The sequence below is a fragment of the Vombatus ursinus genome, unplaced genomic scaffold (genome assembly GCF_900497805.2).
Source record: "Vombatus ursinus unplaced genomic scaffold, bare-nosed wombat genome assembly UNPS02014847.1, whole genome shotgun sequence".
Lineage (NCBI taxonomy): Eukaryota > Metazoa > Chordata > Mammalia > Diprotodontia > Vombatidae > Vombatus > Vombatus ursinus.
The window spans coordinates 1351091-1367024 of NW_020954625.1; the positions used below are offsets into that span (position 1 = coordinate 1351091).

At 44.2% G+C, this 15934-nt stretch overlaps 1 protein-coding gene across 2 annotated transcripts in view; it reads left to right on the forward strand.

The window, feature by feature from the left end:
• Positions 1 to 1375: 1375 nt before the first annotated feature.
• The window catches only part of UBE2Q2 (ubiquitin conjugating enzyme E2 Q2), a 68119-nt gene continuing 53560 nt past the window's right edge, over positions 1376 to 15934 (forward strand). For both annotated transcript variants that reach the window (XM_027840722.1, XM_027840723.1), the window contains exon 1: positions 1376 to 1587. In XM_027840722.1, the coding sequence (XP_027696523.1) occupies positions 1414 to 1587 (174 nt within the window). In that variant the 5' untranslated portion in view covers positions 1376 to 1413. The remainder of the gene's footprint in view (positions 1588 to 15934) is intronic.

Sequence of the window (15934 nt, forward strand, 5' to 3'; positions counted from 1 at the left end):
GAATGCACGAGTGGGAGTCAAAGAGGACTCACAAAGTGAGAGACAGGAGGAAGGTGGTGGATGATGAAAGAAAGGGAGACGGGGTGGGGGGGGAGCAGTCATGGAAGTATGTGTGGGCTCCTTCGAAGGGGGGAGAGGAGCCGGAAGAAGGGGATCTAAGTCAGTGGATAAGCATTTATTAAGCACTTACTAAGCGCTTTTCAACACTTCGCTAAGCGGAGGAGACGGTGAAAGGCAAAAGAGTCGGTCCCTGCCTTCAAACAGCTCCCATCCTAAAGGTTTTAGAAAAGGTGGGTGCATTGGGAGGGTGGGTGGCTGGGTCCCGGAAAGAAGGGTCTGCTTCTGAAAGGTGGGGGGCCGAGGTGGGTCCCCTGCGCAGTGGGAAGGGGAGAGCTCTGCAAAGGGGAGAAGGAGAAGGTTCATTTAAGGCAAGTTATGGAGGAAAGGGGGGTTTGGTTTTCAAAAGCGGGGGGAAGATTGGGGAGCAAGTTCTGGAAGTGGAGAGGTTGGGTCGCAGACCCCAAAATGTAGAACAAGGGGAAAGCGGGAGGGGGCGACTCGTGAGGAAAGGTCTGGTCTTAGTGGGGGGCAAGGGGCCTACAGGAAGGTGGGGTCTGGAGAGGGAAAACAGGAAGGTCCTAAATAGTGCACCGTCTTAGATGCGAAAGTGGGCTGGAAGGGTGGGAAGGTTGGAAGGCGGGGGCGAGGGAAGCGGAGGAGGTGGGAGGGGCAAAGGCGTAGGGGAGAAAAGGGGCGGGGCTTTAAGAGTGGGGGCGGGGAGAGATGGAATGAGGCGGGGAGGTAGGTGCGGGGCGAAGGAGGCGGGGCTCGGGAGACTGGGGCGAGGCGCTGGGGGAGATGGGGCCGGCCGGAGGCGGAGCTTGGATGGAGAGGGACAAGGAGATAGGGTGAGCCGGAGAGGGGGCGGGACCAGAAGGGCCGAGATAGGGCGAGACGGTGAAAGGAGGTGCGGCTTGGAAGGTGGGGGGCTGGGAGGTAGGGCGAGACGCACTCGGAAGGTGGGGGCGGGGAGAGATAGGATGAGCCGAGAGGAGGCGGGGCTTGCACGGAACGGGGCAGGGAGATAGGGCGAGACAGAGAGGAGGCGGGGCTCGGCGAGGTGTCCGTGCGTGTCGCCCGCGCCGGGTGCGCGAGGAGCGGAGGGGGCGGGGCGGGCTGAGGAGGGCAGAGCCGGGCAGGTCGTCGAGCTGGTCGGTCGCACTCCGTTGCTCTCCCGGCGGCGGGCTGCGGGCGCTAGCAGGGGTGCGCTCCGCGGGGTCTGTTAGCAAGGCCGGCCGGCCTCGCCACCTGAGCGGCCGCCGCGGGCCGAGGCTCGGGCGCCCCCGCCATCTTCGAGGCGGCCGGCCGCGACGGCGGGGCTCCCCCTGCCCGCGCCCCGGAGATGAGGCGAAGATGTCGGTGTCAGGGCTCAAGGCCGAGCTGAAGTTCCTGGAGTCCATCTTCGACAAGAACCACGAGCGGTTCCGGATCGTCAGCTGGAAGCTGGACGAGCTGCACTGCCAGTTCCTGCTGCTGCCGCCGGGCAGCCCGCACCCGCCGCCGCTCACCATCCACTGCAATATCACGGTGAGCCGGGCCGGGGGCCGAGACCCTAGACCCTCGCCGCGGGGGGCGGGGCCGGGGCCGCGCGGGCCCCCAACGGCCGCCCCGCCCCGCGTCGTCCAGGGCTGGGGCTCCCGCGGGGGGGGGAGCGGGCCCCCCAGTCGTGGCAGTGGCTGTGGCCGCGGGCTGACCCCAGCCGACCCGCCCGCCCCCGGGAGCGGAGCCCTCGGGCTTCTCGGGAAGGGTGGCGACCCTTCCGACTCCTCGGTGGGCAGGGAGAGAGGGAGTCGCCGAGCGACGGCCACGGGCTCCTTATTTAGCCCTTCAAAGGGAAGGGGGCGCCCCTGGGTCAGCGTTCCACGGGGCGGGGCCTGGGCGAGGGTCCGGGTGGGCGAGGTCCCCAGCCCCCTCGCCAGGGGTCGTCGCTGGGAAATCGCCGTAGGACTGGACTTGGAATGAGACAGAAACTTGTGGGCCGGCTTCACTATTTTGCAGAGATTCTTCCCATTCTTTTTAAAAATCCTTTCAGTTTGTGATTTGATAGTGATGCATTTTCTCAGCACCAAACTTTCATTTGATAATCCTGACCAGACTCCTCTAGGTCTTTCAGCTAAGAGGTCTTTTCATCCCCTTCAGAGGAGGTGACCTTACAGGCTAGTTGGGAGAAACCTGTTTTGTAGTTGCATTGGGTCTCTGTGTAAGTAGGTGTATACACATGTGTGTATGTGTATGTATATATACACACATACACATATACCTACATTTCACGATACTGTGAGATAGGTTGTAAGTGTTGTGTTGCACTGTAATAATTAAGATTTGTAAAAATACTTGACATATATTATTAATTCATTCTCTGCAACCCTGTGAGATGGGTGCAGTGATTATCCCCATTTTACAAATGAAGAAACAGGCTGAGAGAGGTTGTGACTTGCCCAGGGCTACTCAGCTAGTAATTGCCTGAAGCAGAATGTGAGCTCCAGTCTTCCTGACTCCTAAATGCAGTTCTTTAGTCACTATACTAGAAGGTGAGAGATCTGGGTTACTAGTTTCAGATTTGAGCTTAACAAACTTAGTAGTTACTGTCATCGCCATCCTATAATAAATGCCCTCCTGGATATTTCTGATTCCCTCAGTGACTTTACCACTCTGCCAACATTCCACTCCACCCGGTCATCATCCTCATAGGGTCAGAGGCAGAGAGCTGGGGCCATCTGATCCAATTCTCATTTTACATACGAGGACCCTGGAGCCAAGGCCACAAAGGGAGCAGGCTTCCAGGTCAAGAGATTTGGAGAGTCTTGTGCTGGAGTAAGAAACAATAGGGGTCAAAGACTGAGAGACTATGTAGAAGACTCAGACATACGTGTCTCCCATGACATACGCAAACATTAGCATATATACCTCATGAGTACTTTAAGAAGAGGGTTGAGAGGCAACAAACATTGTATTGACAAAAAATTATATTCTTAAGAGTCAGGAAAGGACTGGTTACATCAGTGTGAGAGAATCATTTTGAAACAGTTGTCTGTGGTCAGTTTATCAGCTTGTTAGAGAAAATATTAGTATCAATTCCAGACATGGGGAAAAAGAAGAATAACAGTGAGACGACACAGAATGTAATTGAGGCAACTCTAAGTGACCTGACCTATTTTAACAAGCTCTTAAAGCTGGGAAATGGATTTTAAAAAATAGACATTGGCATAGATTACCACCATTTCCTCAGGAAGTTTAGCCAGTGTAAATCAGTTGTCACAATGAGGAGACAAAATAATCGTTGAAACCACCTCAGCTAGCAAACATTTGATCTTTTCCAAACAGAGAAACGTGGCACCCAAGGGCAATGATGCTTTAGAATCTAAACTCCCTTGGAAAGCTTACAAGAGGATTGGAGAAGATGATGATGTATTAGCACAGAAAGTAACTAAAGGTGGAGGCAGATAGAAGCTTTGATAATGGATGGTGAGAGACCCAAGGGAGCCCACTCATGGTCATGTGAGAGTTTAAAAATGAAAATGAAAGGACAGTGACCAGAAAAAAAACAAACCTGAAAAAGGCTTTGCTAGATATCTTTAAGGCGCTTTTTTCCCTCTCAGTGAGAGTAGAGCAATAGCATTTGGGTTCTAACGTCATAATGACTGTGCTGGATGAGGAAGCAGAAATGCACCAAGGAAAACAAAGATGGAAAGACCAGGGGGATTACACTGACTATGTAATGGGGAATTCTGTGCCAGAGGAGACAGTTTTGAGAGCGTTGAGGGGTGGGAGAGAGGGAGGATCCCTTGTAAGATATCATAGATTTCTTATTATTTTAAAAAAAAGGTCTTTATCCATACTCAGGCATGGAAGCTATTCTTAATGAAGATATGAGATTGGAATAGGAAGACTTTCAGGAGTTATGGGTCCATTTGGATCATGCTTCTGGCTCATTTCATTGACTTCTTCAACTTCTGTGACTTGTCCTCCTCTGTTTCACCTCCCAAGATGGTCATGCATTGGAACTCATTATCGTTCTTTAGTGTCCCACTGCTGAAAAATTGATGCCTGACTATGGGCTCCTGCCTTCACCTTCTCTTGGTGTCTGTGACCTTTTGTCTCTTGACTCTTCCCCTTTCTCCAGCCTATTACTCCTGCTTTGGCTTTGCTTTTGTCTCTACCCATTCTTGACCCAGTCGTCAGCCAATTTTTATTGTGGTTAAAAAAAAATTCACTCTTCTGCTCTTGAATCCCTGTTCTTGCAAGGGTCCTACCTTCTTAATCAACAATCCTTGGTTGCTTCTTAACATCTATGGGCTCTGTAGCTGAGTTGCTCAGCAGTCAGTCACAAACTTTGCCAACTGGATCCATTTCAACATTTGTACTATTCTCATCTTTCCCCAGATGCTACTTCTACTGCAGCTATTCCTCAGCCCCTCTTCCCCTAAACTTTTAGAAGAGGACCTCACCTCTTACTTTACTGAAAAATTCAAAATAATCAGACTCTGACCCCCAAACTGCTTTTTTCTCCTTTCCTTTCATCTCAGATGATGAAATGGGTATTCTTCCTTGCCGAAGTTAACCCCTAAACCCATGCCTTTGATTTCATCCTGTCCTTCTTCAGCCATACTCTTTGAATTCATGCCATCGTTCTCTTTTATCTTAGATTTGTAGATTAATAGAACTGGAAAGGAGGATCATAGCAATCTTCTAAGACAACACCTTAATTTTACAGATGAGGAAATTGAGATCTAGTAGGGTTAAGTGACTTAACTAATGTCATGCAATGCTACTACTTACCACTTACTACTACTACTACCACCACTACCACCACCACTACTACTACCTGACATTTATTTGGTGCTTTAAGGCTTGAAAAACTTTATTTACATCTCATTTGTAGCACAGTTGAGACTGGAACACAAATTCCTGCTTTATGCAGCCTTTTTTTAATTGTCCCATATTCAGTCTTTCCCTCTCTACGCATTCCTTTCCTTCTGCCTAAATACTTAGGTGACCATAATAGTTCACATTTAGATAGTGCTTTGAGATTGCAAAGCTCTTCGTGTAATTCTCTCATTTGATTCTGACAGCAGCCCTGTGAAGTTCATGTTGTCTCTATTTTATAGTTAAATAAGTGAATGAATGAAAAGGCATTTATTAGGTGCTTACTGTGTGCAAAGCCCTGGGGATATAAATAGAAAAGTAAGTCCTTGCTCCCAAGAAGCTCACATTCTAACAGGGGCAGACAACACATAGAAGGTTTTAGCTGGGAGTCAGATGGAAAAGTCTCATGGTCCTTAGGGGGCATTGGCAAAGCAGATGATAATGCGTGATATTTAATATCACTTCCACTGATAAAATCACATCCATATCTGGTGTTGAATCATTCAGTAGGCCAGAGACTTTGATGAGAACTCCCTTTTCTGGGGCTTCAGTAGCTGTGGCTTCAGAACCCATAGAAGAAGTTGCCAGGCTGTATCTTCACAGGCCTTGTTTTGAAAGGTGATAGCTCTGAGAGCTGTGGGAAGGACCATAGTAGTCTGGGGGATGCTGCCCCTTCCAGGGCTCTTGGGCTTCCCTGCCATTGTTGGGAGTTGGCCAGAGGTTGGGGTTGGTGGTGGCAAGGATGGTGGGTCCTCTTCCACAGTGATTTCTCCCCATAGTGATGGCTGTGGGGCCTAAGTTGGAAGCAGAATTGGTCTGGAGGACAGTATTCTGCCAAAGACTCCTCTGGGTGTGAGGGGAGATGATCCAGGTGATGGTCAGGTGGTTTGATTTGCCTGGCATGTGCCATTCCCCAGCTGAGGCTTAATGATGAGAGGTCATATAGCTGGTGAATAGTTGAGGCAGAATTGGCCGTGTCTAGCACTTGTCCATTACCACACTTCTTCTCTTGTCTTTGAAAAACAAGAGCAGAATACCCCTTTCCTGCTGTCATCTCAAACGATCTTATGTCTTTCCTTTTCCTCTCAGACACATAAGAAAATTGAGTATATGCTGGTTGCTTCTGCTTGTTTCACTACCCGCTTGCCTTTGTATGTCTTCAGTAGGTGCTTCATAAATACTGAGCGTTGAGTGATTCAGTGTTCCTAATTCCCCCTATTTGTTTGTGCTTTTTCACCACCTCAAATTATCTTTTATTTACTTATTTATCTGCCTGTGTAGGCTTCTTAAGGGCAGTCTGTCTTCTTGTTTTTGTTTTGTTTTTGACTTTACCTTGCCTGTAGTAAGTGCTTAATAAATATTGATAGAATCGAATTCTCCTCCTTCTGTGGTTCCTTTTCTGCCTCCTAGGGTCTCTCTCCAAGTTAGGTCCCTGCTCCCTCCACTTAGCCAACTTCAGTTATGGATGCTATGAAGAGCTCACCCTGATTTCCTTGCTTCTCACATTTAACCTGTCCAAAACATAAGCGCGTCATCTCCTCCCTTCTCCCAAACTGTCTCACCTCAGTCTGTCTGCCTGTTTCAATTGATGGTTCCCCCCTCCTCCTAGTTACCCAGGTTGGAGATGGCCATCACCTTTGACTGTTATTTCCCTTGCACCTCCCACTGGCACTGCCAAGGCCTGTGATTCTACCTCTTTTCATCTTCCTTGTGCATTCCCCTCTTGCAGTCTCCACCCTACCCTTGTTCAGGCCCTACTACCCCAAGCCTGCCCTTAGGATAGGCCTCACCAGTTTCACTGCTTCTGTTCTTCAGGCAACTTGAGCTCATGTTCCCACCTTTTGCATTCATGTGCTTTCTTCAAGCCCTTTCTCGATGTGCAGAGTGGTCTCTGCCTGACAGTCTTTTTCTTCCTTTGAAGACCAGCACAGATGCTAAAGCTAAAGGCATAAAGCCTTCCTTGGTTTTTTTCCCCCTCAATGAATGAGCTCTTCCATAGCAAATCCCATATCACTCATTTTAGTATTATTATTAGCTTTTATATTATAAACACTTTCAGGACAGAGACTTTTATTTTTGTCACCTAGTAACTTCCATAGGTCATTGCACGTTTGTTGAATGTTGGTTTAAATGAATTTTTTTCATCCTGGGCCTCAATTTCCTCGTTTGTAAAATGAGATGATGGGAATTCCTTCCCATCTAGTTAAAGTTACCTTCTAGTTAATAACTCTCAAAACACTTGAGAAATTAAAGTAAGAATAATGCTGTGCTGGGGCAGGGGTTGGGAAACTGTGGCCTGCTGCCTGTTTATTCTCAGGCAGGCTGGATTTGGACCCCAGGTTGTAGTTTGCAGTCTGTTGGGCCAGGGTGAGTCTGGGAAACCTTCACTAAAAGAGGTGAGGCTGAGCTGGATTTAGAAGGGTGGTAAATAGGAAGGGGCATGGGGTATTCCAGGAATGGAAAAAGAATGCAAATGAGGAGAGTATGTTTGGTGACATGAAGGATGTGGGTCTAAGTATATCAGAAGTTTGATGTTGAATAGTCAGGAAAGTGGAGTATGATAGGAGAGCATTCAGTAACAGGCAGAGTAGTTTGAATTTAATTCTGTGGGCAGTCATGGAATCTTAATGTGCATCAGAAGGGTGATAAATGGTATTTTAGGTAGGTGCATTTGGTGTAGGACCTTTCTACCAAAGACTTGCTTTTATAGTAGTGAAATTGTTGGATTGAAGGGCACAAACTGATCTTTATCTCATTTGCAAATTGTTTTCCAGAATGGTTGAAATACTTAATAGTATCACCCCTTCAGCATTGACTCTTTCTCTCTTTGCCAATATGTTGGTTATCAAAGTTTTAATTTGCATTTTTCTTATTATTTGGAGGGGTTTTTTATATACTCAGCGATAGTTTTTGTTTCTTTTGAAAAAAGTTTGTTCCTCTCTTTTGACCACTTATCTATTAGCTATTTATTTGCTCTTATTTTGTGTCAGTTCACAATATATCTTGGGCCATCAGACTTTTTAGATATTGTGAAGATTTTTTCCCCTTCAACTGAGAGTTTCTTTTTATATTCTAGTTACATTGGTTTTATTTGTGCAAAAGCTTTTTATTTCAAAGTGGCGTGTTTTGTCTTTTGTGATCACAACCAAACATTTTTTTGTTTGGTTATGAGTTTTACTTTTAAAATTATAGATCTGAAAGGAATCTCTTTCTGTTCTCCTTTTTTTATTTTTTATTGATGTGACCTTTTCTGTTAAGGTTGTCCATCCATTCAAAGCTCATTGCCATAAATACTGTGAGGTTGTGGTCTAACCCTCAAGAGATCATCATGCTCTAATAGTTTTGTGGGGTTTTTGTTGGTTTAGGGAACATTTGACTATTATGTTTGACTGTTTCTTGGTCTTCACTTTGTTTATTCCTGGTAAGATTCCTCATCTTATAGATGAGGAAACTGCGGCCCAGAGAGATGAAAAGATATGCCAAAGGTCACATACCGCCTGTGTCCTTGGCTGCAGAGGCAGAGCTCTTTCCACTGTGCTACATTACATCTTGTCCTTCGAAATATTTTCCCTGTGTAAGCCATCCTTGGCAATACACTGCTTCTTATTTTTTTATTACCTGTCATGGTGGTTATTCTGAAATCAGGGTGTGCTATGATTCTCAGCCCTGGAACATCACTGGGAGATAATTGGGCTCCAAAAGATGTGGTTTTGCAATAGGGAACCACTTGGGATCATTGAAAGCACAACCCAGTTTCTCACATGTGTCTCGGGCTTGTCTCCTCATCCTCCCAATCCGTTCTGGGCCCTGCTGTCTGTCTGGAGTGCCAATCCAAGGTAAATCTCTGTGGAATCTTAACTATTTTAAAGAAATTACCAAAACCAGGAGACTAAAATAGCCCAGAAACTACTTCATTCAATCAACACTTGATCTCCTTCCCATAGTGGAGAGAGGTCAGAACCAGGGGTAAGAGTGGTGTCCAAAGAGCTGACGTTGGTTTAGCATTTCAGGGTTTACAAAAGTTTTTTTGGTGGAGTGAGGTTGGAGGAGGGGGATAGGGGAGGACATTTTCATTTGATTCTCACAGTCACCCTGTGAGGTAGGTGCTGTTATTATCCCAGTTTTACAGATGAGAAAACTAAGGCTTGGAGGAGTTAAGTGACTTGCCTGAAAGGCTGGAATGGTAAGGGAGGATGTGAGCAAAGGTGTGGAGGTGGGAAATCACAGGCCAGAATCATAGTGCCCAGAAAAAGGAAGGTGATAGTTCTGTAGCATTCTGTGCTAGTTAGAGAACATCCCCTAATAATGCCACTAATTCTAACTAATAAAAATCATAAATTTGTGTAGCACTTCAGAGTTTTCAAAAGAATTATCTTGTGTTATCTAATTTGATCCTCAACCTTGTGAGCATATAGGTAATAAAGGAAAGACATTAAGCTGGAGTGTGTCCAGAGTATTGAAATCAAAACGGCGAGTTAGATGTAAAACTAGGGCGTGTGATTATTAGTTAAAGGGACTGTAGATGCTTATCTTCAGGAAGAGAAGATTTAGGAGGGATGGTGGTTGTCTTTAAGTATAGGAAGGACAATCATATGGAAGAGAGATTAGGTTTGTTCTGCTTGGCTCCAAAGGACAGAGATTATAGAATCATGTTTCACCTGAGTTTAAGGAGCTATCCAAAAGTGGAAAGGGCTAAAGACCTGATGACCTAGCGAATGAGTACTAGTTGGGGGTGGTAGAGAAGACATTTCCTGTTCACGTAAGACCTGATGATCTCTGAGATTATATGAGCAGAAACCTTAACTGTTATGTCAATAGATTGCTTTTGAAAATCTAGAGATGATTAGGAGATGGTATATATGATAGATTTGGTCATCAGACTTTGCAACCAAGATGACAAATAAGCTAATCTTCATTTTTATTATTTGCCCAGCATAAATCCTTTTCTAAGTAAAAGATTATTTAAAAATTGTTAATTAGTTTTTTATTCCTCTATTTTCTTTTATTTCAAGATATTATGTGTTGTGAAAATGTTAGCTCATTGGGTTGGTTAGATTATCTGAATCTAAAATCCTGTAACCTTGGGCCATGGTTTCTTATCCTTTCTTGTGTTCATTGACCCCTTTAGCAGTCTGGTGAAGCCTATGGGACCCCTTATTAGAATAATTGTCAAATGTGTAAAATACAAAGGATTTCAAAGGAAATTCATTGTGTTGAAATACAATCATCAAAATATTTTTAAAAATCAAATTCACTGCCTCTAAGTTAAGAATCCCTGCCTTAGGCAAAGCAGTTAATACCTGTGAGCTTTAGTTTTCTCATCTGTGAAATGGGAATGATAATATCTGCTTAGTCTATGTCATAAGATTGTCATGAGGATCAGATGAGGTAATTTATGTGAAAGGCTTTTAAGACTTCAAAGTTCTGTAAAAATAGAAAGTGTTGATCCATTAGCATCATTACTATTATTAGACATTGCAGGAGGCAGTGGTAGAGGAGGGATCCTTGCTGAGGAATTCCTCTCTACTCCAGCTCTTTGTTGTTTCCCCTTCACTATCCGGTCTTCATTCTTCAGTTTTCTTGGTCTTTAAACTAAGGATAAGGAGTTTAATTAGAGCCGTAAAAAGGAGCTAAGAGTTTGGACTCAGGACCAGGAGCTCAGTTTTTCCTCTTTCTCCCCTGTGCACTGAGTTCCATAGATGGCTATGGTTTAGTCCAGAAGGAATGTTTATTTTGAATAGTCTAAACAATTTAGAGGTTATACTATATAGACAAATTCCTTAGATACTCTCCTTGGCTTTGGGGGAGGAGATTTCTCTGAGAAGAACAGATGGCTAAGACCTTTTCCTCTTTCATATGAAAAATGTAACCCCTCAAATTGTGAGTTTGTCTAGAGCACTGAATAGCCTGGAAACCCTAGGAAAAAGAGAACCCCAAATAGGTTTCATTTTAGTGATTAACAGAGAGGTCACTTTCAAATAAGACCTGTCAGTGAAAGGCTGCTTGAGCGCTGGAATGGGTTTGCTCTGAGCTGGATAAGCAGAGGCCATGTCTTGTGGTTCCTAAACTAATGCGCCCAGTCCCTTTAGGCTTGTTTCCAGAGAGAGAGGTTGCAAAAGGCCTGGAGCTGATCATTCTTTTTGCTGTGACGTGTCAGTCTTTTAAGTTGTGTCCTTACTACTTTCTTCTGGATGCTGCTTTGGGTCCCTTTTTCCTCAACTCCTGTCTTCCTACAGATAATGTTTCAATGTACAACAATGACATTAAAATGACCCTTGTTCCTTAATACTGAGTATCAAAAAATGACTTTCTCATCTTTAGACTTTGCATAGGAAATTACAGACCTGTTTTCCAAATTCTTTATCATCTTTGCCTTTGTGGTATTTAGTCATAGCAGACACTGAGTTTCTTGCTCACATGGAATAGAATATCAGAAATCTCCTAGTCTACCTATACCTGAATAAGAATCCTCTCTATAACATCCCTAGCAAGTGGTTCTTCATTCACTGAAGACCTCCAGTGACGAGGGAGCTCACTGCTTGTCAAGACTGGCCTTTCTGCTTGTGGACACCACCATTTGTTAGGCCGTTTGTCCCTAAATCTCCCTGTGGTTCTTAGCTAGTTCTACTCTTGGGGCCAAACAGAAATAAGGCTAATTCCTTTTCCACATGAAAGCCCTTCATATATTCCCAAAGCACTAGCTGTGTCAGATCCCAATTTATGTATCTTAATCACTGTTTATTGAATGACTTGTTGGTCATTTGGAGATTTTAAAATTGTAGTTGGGTTGTCCACTTGACTAGAATGAGAAGTAACTTCTGGGTAGCACATTATGTTCCACTGTTATACTTCTAATGTCAAGAGAAAGAGAGTTTATAGCACCTCTTTGTGGTGGCAAAGAATTGGAAATTGTGAGGATGCCCATCAGTTGGGAAATGGCTGAACAAGTTGTGATATATGAATGTAATGGAATGCTGTTGTGCTATAAGAAATGATGAACAGGCAGACTTCAGAAAAACCTGGAAAGACTTGTATGGACTGATGCTGAGTGAAGTGAGCAGGACCAGGAGAACGTATGCAGTAACAGCCATGCTGTGCGATGACTAATATTGATAGATAGACTTCACCCTACTCAGCAGTACAAGGATCTAAGACATCTCCAAAAGCCTCATGATGGAAAATGCTATCCACATCCAAAGAAAGAACTATGGAATTTGAATGCAGATCGAAGCGTACTATTTGCTGTTTTTTTCTTCTGTTGTGTTTTGTTTTCTCTTTCTGGTGGTTCCTCCTATTGGTTCTAATTCTTCCTTACAACATCACTAATGTGAAAATATGTTTAATAGGAATGTATATGTATAGCTTATGTCAGATTGCGCGCTGTCTTGGGAAGGGAGGTGAGGAGGGAGGGGAAAAAATTTGAAACTTAAAATCTTATGGAAGTGATTGTTGATAAATCAAAATAAATTCATTTAAAAAATTTTTGAGAAAGAGAGGAAGACCTTCCAGTCTTGCAGCACTTCAGGTGGACCTGGCAAAAGTTGACTAGTATGGGTAGGCATGGAGTGGCGCAATCTGAATCCTGGAGAGAATTGCCCACCCGGAGGAAAAGGTCACTGATGAATTTGAGTGTGAGTATTCTCATGGTTTCTTTTCTGTTCTCCTCTACCACCTGGTAATTTGCCCACCCATTTTCTCGAGCAACATAATTTTAAAAGTTGTGTTAATTGCCACCTACAGTAGTTTGTAAACTGGTTTTAGTGATTTTTTTTTTTTGATTCCTGAAGAGCTAGAAAAAAGCATCAACTGGAGTCATCACAACCCGTTGGAAAGGTGCCAGAAATTGAGCTTTGTGCCTGACAGTTGTGCTGGTTTTTGCCATGAGAGCAGTGCATTCTCTGTTCTGAATTACTAGACTTCGTATGTGGAAGTCTAGAGAAGCCAGAATCTAGTTACCAGTGTTTCCAAAACAGGTAGATCCTGCTCTCGTAAAGCTCAGAGTAGTCAGTGACTTTTCAGACATCCTGGCATTTACTCAGTTAGCCTAGAGCAAGGCTCTCACTGACTTGGGGAATGAACCTGTCAGTTGGTGAGCAGAGAGCTGTGCGGGGTGAGGAAGCTCCTTGGCCCTAAGAAGTAAAGAGACCAGTGAGAGCAGACTTTGGCCAGTAAGCTGCTGCTTGTCGCTGTTGTTGTTCCGAAGAGGACCAATGACGTCATCGCTCCACCTCTCCAAGGAAGGAGCTATCTGATTTTGCTTTGGGGTCTTCTTATTTCACTCTTACTTTTTTTTGGTCCTCATATTAAAAAATGAGCCTTATAAACAGACATTCTTGTGCCACAGCCAGGAACAGTGGGACTTTGGGATTCAGGAGGTCTGGGCTAGAGGTTCCCATAGTTCTGACTTTTGACCTTTTTTCTTCTCTCATGTTCCCTTTGCAGTTATATTCATTCCTATCACTTTAGTTCAGATGACTCTCAGATAAAAGGCATTATAAATACATCATTGGTGGAATGACTGACTGTTAGAAATATTTTAGACAGTGTTGTACAGGAAGTTATAAAACTGATAATACCATTTTGACCCAATAAATTCTAATGCTAGACTCTATCCCCAAAACTTCTTTAAAAGAATCCATATATTCAAAAATACTCATAACAGTGGTATTTGTAATAGCAAAACATTAGAAACAGTATAGATGTCCCACAATTAGAGAATGGCTGAATAATTGTCGTAAATTAATGTAATGAATTATGGCACTCTTAAGGATTTATCAAAATGAAGCATATGAGGAAATAAGGAAAAACCTATACAAGTGATGCAAATTGAAGTCACCGGAATTATACATGCAGTGACTACAGGTATATATATTTAAAAAAAGGAAAATGGGCCAAATGTGGTAAAATTTTGGGCAAACTTGGATGGCAGGGAATAGCACATATCAAAAGCATTTTATTTGCTTACTCTCTTTAATTCACTTAGTTCTTCCTACTAAAGGTTTTAGGCATGGCACAATAGAAAAGACATTGGCTCTGGAGGCCAATGATGTGGCTTCGTATCCTGCCTTTGAGGTTTACTGTCCCTTTGACCTCAGGCAGATAACTCAATCTGCCTGGGCCTCAGCTTCTTCATCTGCAAAATGAGGGGATTGGTTGGTCTCTGACATCCTTTCTGACCCTAGAGCCATGATCATAAGGTTATTTTGTACGTTCGTTGGATTTTTGTTGACTGATAGGGTTCATCTCTTCTTGATCCGTAGACCTGTAGTAATTACCTTGAGACCACTTTCATTTAGATATCCCACCAGCCCCAGACCACATGCTCACCTTTCTCCCTACCCCATTCAGCTGTGACCAGAGGCTCGGGGTTGTCTCTGACTCCTTCCCTCATATGAGTTTGAGTCAGAAACATGGAGAGCAGTAGAGGCAAGAGACCACAATGGGCACATCATGGACTGGGAGCCCGAGAACTGTCTCTGTGACTGTGTGGCATCATTTAACTTTTCTGGACTCCAGTTTCCTCATCTGTAAAATGAGGGTGTAGGACTCCATGACCTCTATGATCCCTTCCAATTCTAAATCGATGGTTTCTGAATCCACAGAACTTTAGAGATGGACCTTAGCGATTATCTACTCCACTCCTTTCTGGGTTCAGCTCATCAATTCCACCATTGAAGCTTCCCCCAGATTTTCACCCCAACCCCCACGTCCCTGTCCGCTTTCATTGCCACCAACCTAGATTATTTTCGTTGCAGTAACCACCTCATAGTTTTTTGTGTTAACACCAGTCTCCCCTGCTCAGATCCGTCTTTTTTTACTGCTGTCGTAATAAACATTCTTATACATAAATTGACCATGCTAAAAACATTGGGTTCCATGTTATTTATCAAGTAAAATTCATGGTTCTTTGCTTCGCATTCAAGACCTTCCATAATTTGGCCCCACCTTCCTTTTTTCCACTTCTATTAAGCCTCTCCTCATGCTATACCCTGTAGTCAAACTGGACTCCTCCCCTCCTAGGTGGTGATACTCCCTGCACCCTGTGGTGCTTCTACTCCTCCTCCTTTCTGTGCTTACGTGGACCTTCTTTCCCTGTTTATCCTTCTGGAAAAATGGTATTTTTAGGCATCAACTTTCCCACCATAAGAGTAGAGTATAATATAAATGGTTTCTGCCTCTCAGCTGACCCTGCCTAACATAACTAATTTGTTAGAAGAACTACTAATACTAATAACTACTAATACTAATGTTAGAGGGTGCAGTTATCTCCATAGAAAAACATTGCTAGGTTTTGCGAGGTCAGAGAAGATCGTAAATGCATTAACTAGGTTATTGTGAAGCTCTTAAGCATGGTGAGGGTCTCTCCCCTAGAGTCTCAGATGAGCCAAAGGAGCCGTGGCTTTGTGGCTAAGATTTGGGCTGGAGCTGAATTCTCTTCTGGCTGCTCTTTCATTCACTTGACTCCAGTCTGTTAGTCACCTCCATGAAGCTTTCTCAGAATCCTTCCCCCACCCTCAAATTATCTCCCTCTTAAAGTTCCCAATTACTCATAGCAGTTTGCCTCGACTCTGGCTTTGCACTTATACTTTGGTCTCTCTTGTATCTCTCTTGCATCATAGTTATTTGTTTAATTCTCTACCTGTCTTTCTCCTCTTCCCTCCCCCATTAGATTATGAAACTTTTGAATAGGGTCTGTGCCCTGTCTGACTTTGCATCCTCTGTGCCTGGAGGTATATACCATGCATATAGGTACTGTATACAACAGCTCTGGGGCTTTTAGTGAACTGCAGGCTGAAGTATGAGTCACCACTATGACGCAGAGGCTGCAAAAGAAGGGAAGCATCACTTCCAGGGGAAAAGAGATGAGAGTCCCTTTTCAGTACACCCTGAGCCAGATCCAGTCTCATTGTACCACAGTTTGAGAAGGCTGTTGGTTATTTGGAGGTTGTCCAGAGGATAGGAAAGGTGTTAAGTATTTGTCACATAAGGTCAGGTGAAAGAACAGGGC